We start from the raw sequence: 15,732 nt of genomic DNA, 5'->3' as shown, positions 1-15,732 counted from the left end.
ACATCAAAATATTGCCATTTGGGGCCAGATAGTTCCTTGATATGAGGGTCTTTCCTGAACATTATAGAAGGTAGAGCAGCATTCAATGCAACACTTCTCATGCCATTTATGACAACCAAAAAATTCCTAGATATTGCCAAATGTTTTCTGATGAGTATAATTTTCCCTGTTGATAACTACCACTTGAAAAACAAGTGATTCAGAAAGAAATTAAAACTTATAAAATGCAACAGAATAAAGCCAGGTGCGGTGGCCCACGCTTGTAATTCCAGCTGAGACAGTAGGATCACAGTTCACAGACAGCCTCAGCTACTTAGTGAGGCCCTTTAAACTCAGTGCGATCCTGTTTCAAAATAAAAAATAGGGCTGGAGGTGTAGTTCAGAGGTAGAATGGGTTCCATTCCTAGTACTGAAAAAAAAATGCAAGTGAAAATTGAAATAATCTACAAAGTTTTTTGCAAGCTTTAGTACATGGCATCAAAAGCACATTCACCTGTAAATTCATTCAGTCATTCAAGCAGCTGATATTAGGAGCCCACTGAACTCCTGGCACTGCACTGCACTCAGGGCATGTTGCTCAACAGGGCAAATAGAATCCTCTGTTTCAGAAATGTTCCATTTTCTATATATTTTTTAAAATAACTTTTTATCTTCTTTGTCATTTTCAATGAAAACTAAACTGGCATTAAGATACTAGACCTCAATCAAAGAGAGAGGGTCCCTAAAAAAGCTTCCTTTTATAAAACCAATAGAACCTGACTGCAATTGAAATACATTTTTATTTCCTGTACAGGTGCCAGGTCTCGCGCAGACACCCAATTTATTACTCTGTCAACTGACATATTAGGGTTGACACAAATCTAGCTGAAATATGCCTTACCTACTACAGTGAAGCCTTTTTTTCACACTTGAGCATGAAGCCAAACTTTCTTCAAGGTGAAAGGAAAGAGGGGAGAAGCTGTGGGAGCAGTATTCCCTGCTTTCTATCAGCAAGGTGAATGTGATCCTGTTCAGTTATACACGTGAAAGAATAACCATGCAGTGCTCACAACTAAAAACAATTCACCAAAGTGATACAGCTGGGAAATGATTATCAAGTTCTGGAAAGTCCTTGATTGCAGGAAATAGCACTTACATTAAAAAAAAATGTTCCCAGCAGACTTTGAATCATAAAGCAAACCTTCTTCCCAATTCCTCTGCCCCCCTTCTCCTCCAAAAAAAAAAAAAAAAAATCCTACACATGACTGCTCAGTCTGGAATTCAAACTTTAACTCTCTAAATGTCTTCCTGTGAGAAGAAGCATATAAAACATATGTGTATATACATAGTAAGCTTTATCACAGGAAAATGGAATATTGGATAGCATAAGGGCTTGGAGTTACTAATATTAGATTCCTTTTATCCATTAAGTTTGGCTGTGAGACTGATAATTAATCTCAATATAAAGAGACATTGTAATCCTCTGATTAAAACCCTACATACATAAGGCTTCCTTCCCATTGTCTTGTATTCTTCATGAATTTCCACAAATAAAATTTTTTTTGGTCAAAACTATGTCTTTTAGTAAGTGAACAACATCTTATATCTCTAACTACTGAGATGATTCTTTGTCTTTTATACAATATTTTCTCTCATTACTAGAAATTTGTCTTGTTAGAGTTGTTACTATAAAAAGGTGATAAGGTATAAAGTTGACATTTAGTACTAACCTGGTTTTTATTTTTAAGATAAACTTTAGTTATTGTGTTGAGATTAAAAAATCAATACATTAGAAATGAGTATTATTGGAGGATTGAAAATTACAAACATTATTCATTTTGTAAGTCATGTAGACCTGAATTTACTATTACCGAGAGTAGAAATGTGACATTGACCATATCATTCAGCCATGAACTATCTTAAGGTTTAATTTAGGATATGAAAGCTCTAGGCTTAATGGGCTCTAAAATTAACTAGCTCTAGCTCTCAAATATTATCATACTCTCATTAGTAAGAAAGCAAGTGAAATTTAATGTCATCCTCTCATTGAAAACTGTTAAAATTTCAAAGCAACTTTCAGAGTAAGAATTACATCCCCAGAATACAAATTATCTGCCAATTTATACTATTTAGTAACTAAAAATATCCTTTAAAATTATAGAAAGTCATAGGTAAATAAGTACATTGGAATACATACATGTACATATATATTTCTAAGAAAAGTCATATATATTACATATATATATATAACTTTTCTTAAAAATTTTGTTATATTCTTATCTCAAAATCACCAAAAACAACTGACCCAAGAACTTTTACTGCCTGTCTTCAAAGCTACTGCCACTTTTGCTCCATCTAGTGGAATATTGATTTTTGCTCAGTAATATATAGAAAGAGAATACAATATCTACCTTCAAACAGATAAAATATATTGTAATATCTTACTAATAAAAACTTATAAAATAATCACTTAATTTAATTTCTTTTTTATAAGAACCATAAAATCACAACTTTTACAAGCACAATAATGTAGCTTTGGGGGGAAGAAATAATTTCATTAAATCTTTAAAAGAAAGTGTATTACTCTATTGGATGAGCATGTAAGTCCAGAAAGGGTGAGTGATTAAGTTTGCATTCATTAAAGAAGGTGAGTCTCATACCAGTCTCTAAAGTTACACAATTAATCACAAAGACAAAGACATTTTTCCCAGCAAAGGTAACTAGCAAACCAACAATTTCTTAAAATTCAGTTTTCTTCATACAGTGTTTTAAAAATTACTTTCTGAGCAAGGTACATGGCACAGATCTCTAATCTCAGTACTTGGGAGGCTGAGACAGGAGGCTAGCTGCTCAAAGCCAGCCTCGGCAACTTAGCAAGGTACTCAGCAACTTAAGGGAGGTCCTGCTTCAAAATAAAATGGGAATAGAGGTATAGCAAAAAATGCCCCTGGGTTTAATCCCAAGTACAAACTTAAGTATATATATATATATATAATATACAATATATTTGTGTATATTTGTATATTTATGTATAAATATTTGAATAAAGCATTTGATATTAATAATAAAGTCTTCAAATAATTAATAATAAAGTCTTCTTCTTCTTCTTCTTCTTCCTCCTCCTCCTCCTCCTCCTCCTCTTTTTCTTTTTAATGGCAATGGGGATTGATTCCAGGGACATTCTACCTCTGAGCTACACCCCCAGCAGTTTATGTTTATTATTCTTTTTATTATTTTTTCTTAAACCAGGGTCTCACTAAGTTGATGAAGGACTTGCTACTTGCTAAGCTGAGACTGGCCTTGAATCTATGATCCTCCTCTCTCAGCCTCCCAAGTACTGTGATTACAAGCTTGTTCCACCCTGCCTGGCTTATTATTTATACCATTACATATATTCACCTGTCTCTTATTTTGGACAGTGAACAATTGCTTTTTGAAGTCTTCATCCAAAATGATATGCACTCATTTGTTAGAGTATGATGTTTCAAGTATATTAAGTATTTCCTCGATGCTGATGTGTGGTATAATAACTCAGTATACAATTTTTCTTTTCCTCCAGGCCCACCCCAAGGAGTCACAGTGTTTTAAAGAAATTCAATTTCCCCTTTTCTTTCCTCTTTCTCTCTCTCTTTCTCTCTTTCTTTCCCTCTCTCTCATTTTTTCTTCCTTACTCTCTCTCTTTTCTTTGAATTAAATGAAATGTTTTTACCAGGAATGGAAAATTCCATAGCAGGCATGTCCAGTAAAAGTGTGCATACATACCACTGAACATTGCAGAGCTAGCTCCATAGTAATAATTGGCAATAACCCATATGCATTGAAAGTGGAGTGTCCCCAACTTATTTGAAAATTTACCTACTTAAATTATTCCTCCAACAAATTGCAATTTGATTTATAATCTGCTATTTCAACAGAATAAATGAACCCATTAAAAACAAACATACTGTAGATATTTATATCGGAAATAAAACTTCTCTGGGGAGGATGCAATTTATGGAAGCAGAAACACTGGAAGGAAGTAACAAATTGAAGTCCCAGTTTTCTAATGAAGGATTTGAATCTAAAGTTCTAGTTAAACAAGCAGAAAAAATAGAGTGCGATTATTTTTCATTCATTAACATTGAAGTCAGTAGCAGAATATTTCACAAGTTTTAGATAGCATTTTTTAAATGTATATGCTACATATTTTTATAAATTAGGTTTTTATGGTCACAATATGCAAATTATTGACAAAAGCAGATTTTATGCATGATAATATATTGTTATAATATGCAAATTATTGACAAAAAGCAGATTTTCTACATGATAATACATTGTTTAACTATGATAAATAGAAATATCTGTTTATAACTTCAAGGACTAATTTTGACTAGGAAGTCTGTCTACTAAACTTCAGAAAGCAAAACAGATGCAAGACTGGCCAGAATCTGGTCCTTAGAACGGAAATACTTTTATTACAGGTCATAGTCTGTCTGAAAGGTGTGTGAACAAGATATAATCTTGTCCATCATTAATATTTTCCCCTATTTAAAGATCTGAAAGGAGCAGCATGTACCTGTTCTGTAAGGCAGCCACTTTCTTTAAGGTGCTTCAAATTTTATGTAATCACAAAATGGAGATCTTTAAAAAAATCACTGCCTTCCTTCAAAGTCTGCATACAACATTTCCATTACATGAAGTAAAAAAGCATGTTCACTTTGATTTCCACTTCTTGCATTAGAGACCACATGCCTACTTAGAATTATTATCCAAAGCAGTTCTTTACAAAAACAAAGGACATAGTATTTTTTAAAAATTGCAATCACATATTTTAAGGATGTGGCAAGCCCCTGTTGCTGGTGTAGAAAATGAAATTAGTCCCTTGGAGAGGATACGATCAATGCTGTGTTAATCTAACCTTCAGCTGTTAATGATTTGCACAGGGATTCCCCTGGATGCTGCGGCTTCAACTGAAATATTGTTTTAAGGTTTGACGGCAAATTCCCCTTTATAATATTTTTGTGAAAAGTAGACCCTCAGAACCAGCTATCTTTTTCTGTTCATATTTATTTGTTTTCTTGCTTGTTTGAGAGCAAAAATAAAAAATATATTTTTAAATTTCACTTTCTGATCATTCCCTTTGCGTGATCTTTCAGGTAAAAGCTTATGAAAGAGCTGGGCGTGGTGATGCAGGCTTGTAATCCCAGCATTTGGGAGGCTGAGAGAGGAGGATCACAATTCTTAAACGGCCTCAGCTACTTAGTGAGGGCCTTTGCAACCCAGTGAGACCCTGTTTCAAAATAAAGAATAAAACATAGGGCTGGGGTTGTAGCTTGGAGGTAAAGTGCCCTGGTAACAGAAACAAAAAGGTTATGAAAGATAAAATCCTGTGCAAAACAAAAATCTTCCCATGTTTCATAATTTAGAACTGCTCTTCACACCTACAAGGGTGGGGAAAGGGAACAATTTGCTGTTCTCATTCAAAATACAGCTATAGAAAAACTACTCTCCAAATTCAAGTTCATAACCTTTTACCTTTCTCTCAAAGGGCACCAGAGTTAACAGTTTGTGTTGGCTTAAGGATTGTTATGAGTAGTGGATGAAGGAAGAGAACTTCATGTTCTATCCCTAAAGGACTGATTTGGTTTCTCTCTCTCTCTCTCTCTCTCTCTCTCTCTCTCTCTCTCTCTCTCTCTCTCTCTCTCTCCCCCCCCCCTTTTGCTTATTCTTATATACTGGATATATTTTCCACTCATTATGGTTTCCTCTGATACATCCCAAATTTCTCTTTCTAAAGAGTCATAAAGAATGCACTCAGAAATAATGCTATGAATTTATACGAACTTGCCAATTCCAATCTCAAAGACTTGTGAGGTGAGGGCAAGGACAGGGGTTGGTGGTGAGGAGGGCAATAAAAGTTGAGTGCACATATTTTTCTGACACTCTCTATCGCATTATGATGTAAAATTATAATGCACTCAATAAAAAGAAAATAGGAAATAATTATTGTTTAGTATGTGGTCTTTCCTCTCTCTCTTTCTGTGTGTGTGTGTGTGTGTGTGTGTGTGTGTGTGTGTGTGTGTGTTTTACTGGGGATTGAACTCAGGGACATTCTCCCTTTGAGCTACACTCCCAGCCCTATTTTATTTATTTGGAAATAGGGTCTGCCTAAATTTCAGAGACTGTCAGTGAACCTGCTGTCCTTCTGTCTCAGCTTCTCATGTTCTCGGATTAGAAGTGTGTGCCATCATGCCTGGCAATTTGGTCTTTTCTCTCTGCAATTTCATCCTCAACATGACACAATGAGAATATCATTATTTTTTAACATTTACCAGGCACCATTTCAGGCATATGAAATAAAAGTCTGAGACAGGTGCACCTCTTACTCTCAAATTGCATGAAAGCTAGGGAAAAAGGCTGGAGGGAAACAGGTGAGCATCATGCCCTGCCAAGATTTTCCATCTTTGGTGAACACATGAGTCCATGGAATGGCAGTGAAGTGGAACCTTACCTAGAAAGGTGTCAGAAGTCTGTAGTGTGTTTGCTTCTACCTAGGAAATGAGTGGGAGGAAGCCCAAGAAAAGGCATTCCAGGCAGAGCAAAGCACCTAGGCCATGTGTGCAATGCCAAGAGGAAGAGCAAGATGAATAAAGACAAAGAAAGACAGGAGAGGTTAGGACCAAAGCAAAGTTAGAGAGAGAGAAAGCACTCTGTGGTGTAGGAAAGGGATTTGTACTTATTCTTTAGGGCAATATGGAATCAGTGAAGGTTTTCCACCAGATCCTCAGGAGAAAATTTTGGCTCCCAGTGGACCATACCAGATATAGAACTAGGCTACCTTTGTAATAGCCTAGAGACTTATATCACCTGCACTGGGGAAGGCCTGTGGGTCAGAAGGCTGCCTATGTGAATCTGGGTGATGCACAATATAGTTTTCAATATAAAACAAGGTTATAATTCAGGGCTGGGACTATTGTAAGGCAAGGTGAAGAACTTACTTTGGGTATAAAATTTAAGGGGGTGACAAGAAACTCAGCAATAAACTGAAATAATATCTAAGGCAGTATTTTAAGAATAAATACAGAAAATTAATGGTGAACAAAATAATAAAGTTTTAAATAGTGACATGAACTAAATACGGGAACATATGTGGGGAAAAAAACAATTCTCTATATAATAGATTTATTTCTCTTCAAGCTTGGAACATTTCATTGTAGTCCCCCCCCCCCCATTCATTGTTTCTAAACCAGTTATCTTATATTGGAAGCCAAGAAAGGATACCAGCTGATAATGATGTTAAAAAGTCACCCAACTGACCTGAAGAGTTTCCTTTGAGAATCCAGCTGAGAGCCAGTCTAAGTAGCATTGAGGGGGGGGGGGGGGGAATGTAGTTGCCTGCAAAGAAATTTGCAGAGAAGGGATAGTCTTATGTTTGATATGAAATTATTCTGCCTTTTCTGATAAGTCTGTGAAAACAAAGTAACTCCATTTTGTCTCTCTCACCATTTTGTAGAGTTGTTTGTGCAAGGTTTAAAACAGATGGTTCTGGTCAAACAGGATCTAGCTAACTGTAACATTCTGTTTGGCCTCAGTAATCACCATATATGGCTCACAGATGTGTGTTCCCGCCCTAGGCCCCTGCTAATGGCTTTTTGGCTTCTGTAATTGGCTTGCTTGCAGTAGCTTGCATCGTGATTGGGTTAATAAGAAATGTGTAAAGATCTTGGTTGGGACCTTGTTAGTATAAAAGGTTCCTGCTGCCTGGCCTCAGCACGCCCCGACTGCCAAACTTCTGTGCTGAAGGTATCACCACTGGGCAGCTAATAAAGGCTTCAATTGGCACATACCCCTGGACTCTCAAGTTCCTCATTTCTCGCTATACCTGCATACAACATTTTGGAAGCCCCAGTGAGAATTTTGAGACAGAGTTCCCAGTGGAAATCAAATTTTTCCTCCTCTCATGTTCCTCTGGGCTGGCCAAGGGGTTAGAGAGGAACCCCTGAGAAGACATTCCTGATGCCACTCTGAGTCCACGATCAGATGCCCTCCGGTGAAGCCGCCTGGATTTATGGTAGGTCGACCATCTAGGGAGTCTGGACAGGCTGGATGTGGCCACTTACTCCAATTCCAGGGATGATACGTTATCCCAGCCATCTGTCAAGACTATTTAGTCTTCCATGTTGTTCAAATATCTGTTGTATCTCTGTGTTTGTCCTAAGTCTCACTTTGTGGTTTGTTTTCATCCTAATCTGTGCTCTTGTTTTGTTCAGCTTTATACCCTTTTTCAATTATGGGTCAGACTCAGTCCATGACTTCCCAATATCCAATGGTTATTCAATGTTTTCTTGTTCATTTTCAGGACTTCTATCTTGGTCACTCATCCAAAGACCAAGGAGAAATTCTCTTCACCCATTTGTCTCCTGAAGTATTACCGTCACCTGAAGAATCATTGAACCCCTGCACTCATTCTCCCTACCCTTCCCTTCCCCCACCATATCCACCTTCTCCCCCTACTGCCCCTGTTCTACCATAAGCTTCCTCCTCATCCTTCAACTCCATGTCCTCTTCATTCACCTCTCCTACCCATACCCACATGGGATCCTCTTCCGGCCCTCAGCCTGACCCCATTTTTCCTTTACTTCAGACACCTTCACCAACCAGTCCCTTCATGTTTATGTGCCTTTTACTACCAGTGACTTATATAACTGGAAAAACAAAAACTCTTCTTTCTTCAAGTCCCCCCAGGGTCTCATCTCCCTCCTCAAGTCTGTCTTTTTTACCCACCAGCCTACTTGGGATGACTGCCAGCAGCTCCTCCAGATTCTACTCACCCATGAAGAATGCAAGGAGGTCTGTCACGAGGGGCGGTGAGCAGTCCTTGGCCCTGATGGCCATCCTACTGCTGGCCCTGCCTGATTAGAGAATGTCTTCCCAAGTGCCTGGCTCAGTTGGAACCCCAGTGAAGATAAAAGTAAGAAGTCTCTAGGCTGGTACCACCAGACTCTCTTGCAAGGGGTCCAGGAAGCTGCCCATAAGCCCACAAATTTGTCCAAGGTGAGTGAAACTGTCCAAGGCCCTTCAGAAGCACCCAGTGCTTTCTTGGAGAGCCTTCTGGAGGCCTACTACTTTTACATTCCCATAGATCCTGAGGCCCCCAAAAACAGACGGGCCATAAATCTGGCTTTCATTTCTCAGTCAGCCCCAGATATAGGGAAAAAAGTTACAAAAATTAGAAAGATTTGAGGGTAAAGTACTATCAGAATTAGTAGAAATTGTTCAGTGAATCTTCAAATCTTCAATAACCAGGAACACCCCCCCCCCCCCGCAGAAGACACAAGTAAAGTGCTTGGATAAAATTCTCCTCTCTGGCTTGGGGACAGCCCCTAGTTACAAAAAGGAAGGCTCTCCCTAAAGGAAAACAGAGGTCCCAGGAAAGACCTCAGCTGGGAAGAAATCAGTGTGCCTACTGTAAGGAGGAGGACCATTGGAAAAATGAATGTTCTAACAGAAAGAAGGGCCCAACAACTGTACTCCAGTTCCAAAATGAAGGGGACTGAGGAAGTCGAGCCTCCTTTATAATGCGCCCCTGGGAGCCCAGGGTAACTTTGGATATAAGGGGCACAACTGTCAATTTTCTGGTGGATACTGGTGCCACTGTCTCAGTTCTAATCCAGCCTTCTGGGTCTTTGTCAAAGGATAAAGTACCTATCCAGGGAGCAACAGGAAAAACTATCCATGGACAAAAGTGAGAATTTCTAACCTAGGGAAAGGGATGATCACCACTAAATTTTGGTGATTCCAAACTGTCCCTACCCTTTGCTGGGGCATGATTTGTTGCAGAAACTTCAGGCCATCATTTTCTTCCAAGGGGATGAGGCTTCTTTGAGCTGGCAAGCCCTGTCATACACCTTAGTGACTTTTCCCTTGGGGGAAGAATATTTGTTAAATGACTTTTTGAGTAAATTAGATAAACAAAAACAGACTACTCTTTTGGCTGAACTAAAACTTAAGGTCCCTCAGAGCTGGGTGGTAGACAATTCCCCAGGATTGGTAAGACCTCAACCCCCTCTTGTGGTTCAGTTAGCCAGCTATGTCACCCCAATAATAATAAGGTAATACCTGATCATTTTAAAACCTGGAAGGAAATAACTAAACATATTAATAGACTTCTCGAGGCTGGTGTTCTAACCCAGCGCAAGTCTCCATAGGACACTCCTCTACTGCCTGTACAAAAGCTGGGCACTGACAACTATTGAATGGTCCAGGATCTGAGGGAAGTAAACAAAAGAATAGAAACCTGACAACCCACTGTGCCCAATTCCTATATTCTTCTCAGCCTCCTACCACCGACCTATATCAACAATTATCTGGACTTAAAAGATGTATTCTTTAGTCTACCTTTGGCTTAGGTGAGTCAGCCTCTCTTTACCTTTGAATGGACAGATCCTGAGTGGGGATTCTCAGGACAGCTCAAATGGACAAGGCTGCCCAGGGGTTTAAAAACTCACCGATTCTGTTTGATGAGGCACTAAGCCAAAACTTACAGCCTTTTAGGCATGCCCATACAGGAGATATATTATACTCTTCTCAGCCTCCTACTACCAAGCCATGTCATCTACAGGGTCTTACCTCAGTATGTAGATGATTTGCTTTTGGTGCTATGACTGTGTCTAAGTGCCACAAGGCAACTCTGAACCTGTTGGAGACACTTCAAGAACTAGTGTATCAAGTCTCCACCAAAAAGGCCCAGGTCTGCTGCCCACAAGTCACCTATTTGGGATATTTACTTAAAGAAGGAGTCCAGAGCCTCTCCTTAGATCAGATCCAGGCTATTACAGAAATCCCGCAACCCAGCACAAAATGCCAAATCCATGAGTTTCTTAGAGCTGCTGGATATGGTAGGCTTTGGATTCTAGGGTATGCAGAAATTGAAACCATAAAAGGAAAGAGAGAGGAGATACAATGGACAAAGGCTGAAGATGAGGCCTTTCAGGTGCTAAAAAGAGCTTTGACTGAGTCACCAACCTTGGCCCTCCGAAATTTGAAGAAGCCTTTTCAAATGTATGTGGATGAAAAGGGAGGGATCATGAAAGGGGTCCTCATTCAAAGTCTGGGACCTTGGAAGAGGCCAATTGTTTACCTCTCCAAGAGACTAGAACATGTGGCTTCAGGATGGCCCAACTGCCTAAGGGCTATAGCGGCAACTTCCCTTCTGATGAAGGAAGCTCCAAAATTAGCATGGGTCAAGAACTTCAAATAATTTACCCACATGCCATGGAAGCTGTTCTCATATTCCCACCCCCTGAGTCTAGTGTCCGATGCCTGACTGACTCATTATCAGATCTTACTACTAGATGTACATAGTTAAATTTCTTGCCACTTCAGCTCTGAACCCAGCCACCTTGCTGCCGGACAGTGCCACCGATACTGCTCCAGAACAAGATTGTCTGATGACCCTGGAGACATTCCAGGAGACAATACCAGATCTGAAAGATTTGCCCTGGGATCAGCCAGATGAAAACCTCTTCACAGATGGCAGCAGCTTCATCCTGGATGATATCAGGTATGTAGGAGCAGCTGTGGTTATGACTACTAAGGTAATATGGGCACAGGCACTGGGACATGAGACTTCAGCTCAGAAAACAGAGCTCATTGTTCTGACACAAGCTCTTCAATATGCCAAAAACAAGATCATTGATGTCTATACAGACAGTTGCTTTGTGTTTGCCACTGACAATGTCTATGGGTCTATATATAAAGAACAGAAACTCCTGACTTCAGGGGGGAATGACATCAAAACTGTCTCTGAAATTCTGGCACTTCTGGACCCTCTGGGTCCCCCAAAATGTGGCCATCATCTACTGTCAATGTCACCAGAAAGATAATTCCTTTGAGGCCCAGGGAAATAATTTGGCTGATCAAACTGCAAAAGGGGCCCTAAACCTGGTGGGGCCATTACCAATTCTGCAGTTCCAGAATGCCATCTCCCAGCATGCCCACACTATTCAGAACAGAATGCCAAGGAGTTGTAAGACAAGGAATCAAAGATTGACTTGAGCTTGGGATGGGCTATGCTGCCAAATGGACAAATTTATATCCCCAAGGTCCTGAGAAGAACCCTAGTCCATTATTCTACTCACCTGGGAGAGACTAAGCTTTGTGAACTCCTAAAAAAAGACTATTACATTAGCAAGATACGGCAGCTAATTTGGGACACTGTGTCAAAATACTTGATCTGTGTTCAAATAAATTTCTGGCACCATGGGGCCACCCCCAAATTCCATCAGTTAAGAGGTACCTGTCTGGGAGAACATTGGGAGGTGGACTTCACGAAGGGAAAGCCTAGCAAATATCAGTACATGTATCTCCTCGTTTTTGTTGATACCTACTCAGGATAGGTAGAAGCCTTTCCCACTAGGACTGAGACCACCCTGGTATTAGCAAAAAAGTTAGTCTTAGAAATCATTCCTTGATTTGGCATGCCCTTTACCGTGGAGTCTGACAATGGCCTGGCCTTCATGGACAAGGTTACAAAAGACTTATCTAATTTATTTAAAATAGACTGGAAGCTCCACTGCACTTATAGACGCCAGAGTTCAGGACAAGTGGAAAGTATGAACAGAACCCTCAAGGAATTCCTCACTAAACTGATTCTGGAGACTGGTGGTAGTTGAGTAGAATTCCTCACTTTTGCCCTCCTCCGGGTATGGTGTGCTCCTTATGTAAAGGGAATCACTTCATTTGAAATCCTATTTGGATATCCGTCACTGATACTGCCTAAGTTACATCAAAACACATAAATAAATGTTAATCGGGATTTGCTTAGTTCATCACAGGCTTTGCATAAAATCATTACTGAAATCTGAAACGCAATGGCCACCAGCAGAGAAGACCAGCAGGAGGTGCCTACACAACTGCTCCATGCCTTCCAACCTGGAGACCAAGTGTTTATAAACTGCCTTCCTCTTTAGAACCTCGATGGACCAGTCCCTGGATTGAGATTCTCATCATGCCAACCTCCATTAAGGTTGCTGAAAAATCGGCCTGGGTACATTAGGCACACATAAAGCTGGCTCCAGACTTGGATCCCAGGGAGAACATGACCTGGAAGGTGCCCCGACAATCAGACCCACTAAAGATAAGACCTTTAAGATCTTGATTGTAATAGCCCTCAACAGCCTTATCAGGGCTAAATGTTGAGAGTGTAGCAAATGTCTGTACTCGGGCTACCCCTCTTTATTCACCAAACACATTTGCAATAACTTTTCCTATGCAAACATCCTCCTGCTCTGCTGGTGGTATTCTCCAAGCTCAGCTAGATTCACTTGCCGAGGTGGTTTTGCAGAATAGAAGGGGTTTGGATCTTCTTACTGAAAAGAAGGTGGGGTTTGTTTATTCTTAGGAGAAGAATGTCACTTTTATGCCAATAAGTCTGGTATTATACAGGATATGATTAAACAGTTACAAGATAATTTAGAAAAAAGGAAGGAAAACAGTCAGCTGGGTATTCTATGGACAGGGTTACATGAATGGCTCCCATAGCTTCTGCCTTTTTTGGGCCCTGTGCGAGTAATTTGCCTAATTGTACTTACAGTCCCTTGTCTCATCAATTGCCTCACTGGTTACATACAAAATTGCATATAGGCAATAAAGGTAACGGTACTCCGAACTCAATATAGTCATCTGGCCATCATGGAGGACCAGGACACAGTATAAACCAAAGATTTGCTTTATGAATAACAAAAAACAGGGGGGAATGTGAAACCAAAGTAACTCCATTTTGTCTCCCCTGCCATTTTGTAGAGTTGTTTGTGCAAGGTTTAAAACAGGTGGTTCTGGTCAAACGGGATCTGGCTAACCGTAACATTCTATTTGGTCTCAGTAATCACCATATATGGCTTGCAGCTGTGTGTTCCTGCCCTAGCCCCCAGCTAATGCCTTTTTGGCTTGTGTAATTGGCTTGCTTGCAGTAGCTTGTGTGGTGATTGGGTTAATATGAAATGTGTAAGGACTTGATTGGTCCTTTGTTAGTATAAAAGGTTCCTGCTGCTTGGCCCCAACATGCTCCTACAGCCAAACTTCTGTGCTGTGGGTACCACCTCTCTGACCAGCTAATAGAGGCTTCGATTGGCATATAACCCTGAACTCTTGAGTCTTTAATGTCTTGCTGTACCTGCATATAGCAAGTCCTCTCATAACTGGAAGGCTCAGGGAGAGATGATATATTAAACATCTATACTAGACAATTATTTCCTACCCAATGGGCAAAGAAATATATTTTGTACACTAAACATTCATTCATATTCTATCATCCAATTTGAAAATGAAATATAGCCATAATTGTGCCAGCAAATAACAAAAGTAGGAAGGACACATACCAGGTTCCAAAATATACATCTAAAATAAGTTAAATACTCAGAAGTTTATCATCTACATGTAACTATGCTAGACTCATTTTAAGAGGATTTCTTCACAAATGCATTCAATTCTAGATTTTAAATTAGAATTACTAGAAGTGCTTCTAATAATGACATTGAAACAATAAGAACAAGCCATTTTCTTATGAATGTCTTAGAGAATAAGGTAATTTTCCATGTTTGCTTAAAACACCATCCAAGTTTTATTCAGTTTTTATTTTGTTTAGCATAATAGTTACTTTTAAGGCTGTACTTTTGATGACTGAGTATTAGACTAGGTGTGATTTGCCACATAAATAATAATAATTTATGAAGAAATGAGTGGGATATTTTTTCTTTAAAAATCAAAAAACAGCAGTATCAAATCTTGAAAATAATATGGGTTTCACTCATTTAAAAGCTGACTGTGAGTTTCACTTTTCTAAACTGAATTCCCAAGAACATACTCTCTGATGTCATTAATTTCTATTTCTGGCCTGAGCTGGTAAGTGTTGTAGGAACAACTTTGACAGGGTGGGGAACTTCAGTATTCAAGTTCTAATTCTGGATATTTCCACTTCCAATCATAGTCAGAAGCCAGAAGTGAGAAGTGCCTCTGAAAACTTGAGTTTCAAAGAAAACTTGGTTCAAATTCAAACTTAGGAAGTCAGAGTTGGACTAAATTGAGCTGCATATCCCCAATTCTGCAGAACTACTCTACTACATTAAAGAAGAAATACTTGCCTGGAGGTGGTAGAAGAGTTAAACATCCTAAAAAAAAATTGTTACAAAGTTTACTGATGGGGTATAACTATTTGAAAATGAGTTCCAACAGCTAACCTTGCAATGCCATGGTATCCAAGAAAATTGGATACCAATTTTTTTTATCATATTCTAGAGTGACAGTAAAAGAGGATTTATAGGAAAAGAATGTTATATGGAAACTCAATTCAAGTAAAACTCTACTTTTGCTTCATGCCATTAAGAAATTGAATTACTTTTAGTAGAATGTAATAATTTGAAGAATAAAAGTGAACAAATCTTCAGGATATGTTGACATTACTTCTAAGAAAAGAGCCAGAGATCTTCTTTCAATATAGTTTCACCATTTTTCTGTAATCAGGCACCTCTCTTAAGTTTGGAATAAAGTTTCACTGGGCTTCATCATGTAAAACATCACCCGAAAGCGCTGGGAAACTGAAACATCCTGTTAGGCTTCTGGGTTCTGCATTTCTGCTCTTGTCTGACTCTCAGCTGGAGAATATTTGTGATTTCAGTGGTTGAGGCCAGAGTCTGAACAAAGAGAACAAGATGTGCAGCACAGAACAAGCCTTTGTCAGAGAACAGCTAGAAACAAAGCTCCATAGAGAGCACAGCC

General features: G+C 39.3%; 1 protein-coding gene across 1 annotated transcript in view; it reads right to left on the bottom strand.

Annotated features, from left to right (window-relative positions):
• Nucleotides 1-15,531, bottom strand: part of AGMO (alkylglycerol monooxygenase) — a gene marked incomplete at both ends in the record, with an annotated part of 213,673 nt that extends 198,142 nt beyond the window's left edge. Inside the window, 4 exon segments of the mRNA XM_080701179.1 lie at nt 9,465-9,663; nt 13,551-13,686; nt 15,461-15,492; nt 15,495-15,531. Coding sequence (XP_080557305.1) covers nt 9,465-9,663; nt 13,551-13,686; nt 15,461-15,492; nt 15,495-15,531 — 404 coding nt within the window.
• Nucleotides 15,532-15,732: the final 201 nt, after the last annotated feature.

This window comes from Muscardinus avellanarius, assembly GCF_963383645.1.
Source record: "Muscardinus avellanarius genome assembly, chromosome: 9".
NCBI lineage: Eukaryota > Metazoa > Chordata > Mammalia > Rodentia > Gliridae > Muscardinus > Muscardinus avellanarius.
The sequence above is the reverse complement of the archived record's forward strand: the minus strand, read 5'-3'. Positions and strand labels throughout refer to the sequence as shown.